Genomic DNA, 3,145 nt, shown 5'->3' on the forward strand with positions numbered 1-3,145 from the left:
CCAGCAGGAACCACACCCTCGGCCACCCTCCTGCTGAGGGCCCCGGAGAGAAGCTGGCACCCTGAAATCTCCGCACCCTGCTACTGCAAGGTGTGGCCTCAAAAAAGCCTCTTCTCCACCTGGAAAACAATAGTTGTGTCTGGACATAACTAGGAAAAAAAAAGGGAGAATTTTCTGCAAAGGAACTTCAGGGCTAAGTCATGCTTCAAATCCAGAAGTGGCAACACAGCAGCTTGAAAGGGATGGAGCAAAAAATAAATAAATAAAATAGAAGAAAATAAAATAAATTTTGCCAAGGAGCTCTGATTTCAAGGACCAAGACCTTGCCTTGTGGTGCCGCTCCCCAGGCCATGGCAGGCCGGTGGGTGCAAACCCTGAGGGCTCCCTCTCTGACTTCCTTGTCAGTGATGCTCAGTTTCTGGGCTGTATATACACACCCGTGTGGATGTGTAGATGGTAGCAGACAAAGAAACACCAAAATTAAGTGTTTTCCCTTTTTTCATTCTCTGGGACTGAAAAACACAGCAGCTCTTTCCTTTCCGCTCATGCCCCGAGCGACCCAAGTGCAAGAAACAAGATCCCAAGGGTTTTGGTTTTTTTCCACTTTGCGGTGGGCAGGACTCCCAAATTCCCATCCAAGGACACAAACAAATGCTATGAAAAACCTGGAACTGAGCATGCATAACAGAGAAGCCAGAGAGGAGGCTCCGGCCAGTGGCGCCGCTTCCCAGGAACCTGCCCCTCCATCCCCAGGCAGCTCTGGGCGAGAGGGATCTCCATCTACCTTTGGCTTCATCCATTTGGGTTTGGGAAATAATCGACTCAGGGAAGCCACTGGTACCCTGGGATGTGCTAAGTCCTTCCCACAAAGCAGGTTTGTGCATGCTGCTGCCTTCAGCTCTGTGTTATCAGTTTATCAATTTTTTTTTTTAATTAAAAAAAGCAGCCAGTTGATTGACTTCTGTTTTTCCCAATCCTACTTGCCTGAAGTGAGGAGCCCTGCACTCCATAGTACAAGGAGTCACTTTTTTAAAGCACCGTTTGCTCTTTTCCAATAGGGATTCTCAGAGCTTGACATTTCTTTTAGAAACACGAAGTCGTATTTAGTGGTTAATAAAAAAAGGGGTTTAGGTATCTGCTGTTGGACAACAGGATCCCAAACACTGCCTATTCTTCTAGTGACTTTAAAAAAAAACCCAAAAACCCCCAAAATCCAAGGGATCCCATGGATAAATAGTGGTTTTGTCTGCTCACAATGCTACATGCAGAGCCCTGATCTTGGCGGTGAAGCCGCAGCACAGCCAGGCCGGTACCCAGCAGAGCCTCCCTCCTCCCCATCCTGGGATGCAGCCCCAGGCGATGCACATCCTCCACCCCGCCACTGCACTCAGAGTAGCAACCTCCTGTTATCCAAACCCCCAGCATGAAGCTGGTCTCATCAGCGGAACAGCCACTGCCCAACACGTCCCACTGGGAATGCGGCTCAGGTCCCTTCCTCAGGCAATCCCAACCATGTCAAAGAAACCCCCAGCCGGGGCAGGCTGCTTACGGCAGTCCGGATCAGGCCCTGAATCTTAAGAGGACAAACACACGCCTCTCCCCTTCCTTCCAGCGTCAACAGCTGCAGTTGAGTTACACCCCTCTGTAAATCCGGAATAAACCCACTGGGGCTATTCCACAGTAACTCAGGTTTAAATACAGTTCGAATTAGCTCAACATGTGCGTGTTTTCAAAGCGGAGCTATAAACTTGTGGGAGCAGGCAATTAACAGCTAGACATGTGGCCAGAATCCCAGCTGATGGGACTAAGGCTGGATCTGCCAGAGATACGCCGTCCCCCGCCACAGATACAGGCAGGAGAGCTCTTCTTTACTCCTGTAAATTAGTACATTATGTTAAATCCCCGGAGCCGACACGACTGCCCACTGGCTCTGGCCCAGAGTATGTGTTTAAAGCAAAGCAAAAAAACCCCAACCCAAATCTGTGCAAGAGCTCCTTATGAATGGCAAGTGGATTTTTTAACAAATGAATGGCTCGGACACATGGATGAGCTGAGGATAACGCGGCAGGTCAGCTTATCTGGAGTAGAACCAGCACCCATGCCCAGGGACTGCAGCAACGGTGCTTAGACATGCAGAGAGGATTAATAACAACAATAAAATACTATTAAACACATCCTGCATCATTCAGTTCTTGGTATCACAAGGAAACAGAGCAGAGAGGAAAAAAAAAAACCTGAAATTTGGGGGTTTAAGACATTTTCATTCTTACATTAAAACGCAAGGGCATTTCTTGTCTGCTACCATCTATGATGCATCAACTGAGCTACGTACCATTCAAGGCAGCGTAGGCTTTTTCCAATGATGTTATCCGTCTAGGGGCTACAGCGCAAGTTAAAAGAAGACAAAAAAAAAAAAAAAAAAAGAGAGAGAGAAAGAAAAAGAGAGCCATGAGTGCTGCAGCTTGGTTTCTTGGTCACAAACAAAAGCAAAACCCAGGATGACACTGTCCCTAGCAACTTAAAATTCCTGCGGTTCCGAGGCCCCTTGGCACAGAGATGCTTTCGGTAGCTAAATAACTGCCCGGTGAGCTGGGCAGGCAGGCTGGGCTCTCCACTGCGCATCAGGGACCTGTTTTGGGATGTGCTTGAGTCCATGAGTGTCCACTGAGCTACACCACCCTCCTGGGCAGCTCGAGGTCCACACATGCCCAGGGATGCGCGGCTGAATTGCAGCATTTACGGCAAGTGCCAAAGCAGCAGCAATTGTGCTGTGCGGCCATGCTGGAGGAGGAAAAAAAAAATATCTGAGGTTAAAGCAGATGAAAAGCAAACAGGGAAACTGTGTCAGTTCTGCAGCAATGCGGGGGGGAACGGGAGAAAAAAAGAATCCCTAAGGAGAGGCTGGCGCTCGCCACTGACTCCAGTGACAAGTGGTATCAAAAAGAAATTAATTTCCTGGGGAAAAGCAGCAGCGATGGGGCTAGGGCCAGGATTTGTGTGATGGGTAAAAGGAGGAATGAAGCGGCTCTATCATGCTGAAGCCGGCAGCCGTGGGGTGAGCTGGTGTGGGGGGACGGGGGCTGCAGGTCACAGCACCAGGGAGGCTCTTGCTGCCAAATTGCAGCACACAGGCACTGGCAAACTG

The 3,145-nt window shown here is 49.3% G+C and overlaps 1 protein-coding gene across 1 annotated transcript in view; it reads right to left on the reverse strand.

Moving 5' to 3' along the window:
• The window catches only part of GTF2IRD1 (GTF2I repeat domain containing 1), a 47,853-nt gene that overhangs the window by 5,916 nt on the left and 38,792 nt on the right, over positions 1-3,145 (reverse strand). The window contains exon 22 of the mRNA XM_035900611.1: positions 2,333-2,380. Within this exon, the coding sequence (XP_035756504.1) occupies positions 2,333-2,380 (48 nt within the window). The remainder of the gene's footprint in view (positions 1-2,332; positions 2,381-3,145) is intronic.

This window comes from Egretta garzetta, unplaced genomic scaffold, assembly GCF_000687185.1.
Source record: "Egretta garzetta isolate BGI_Z169 unplaced genomic scaffold, ASM68718v1 scaffold108, whole genome shotgun sequence".
NCBI lineage: Eukaryota > Metazoa > Chordata > Aves > Pelecaniformes > Ardeidae > Egretta > Egretta garzetta.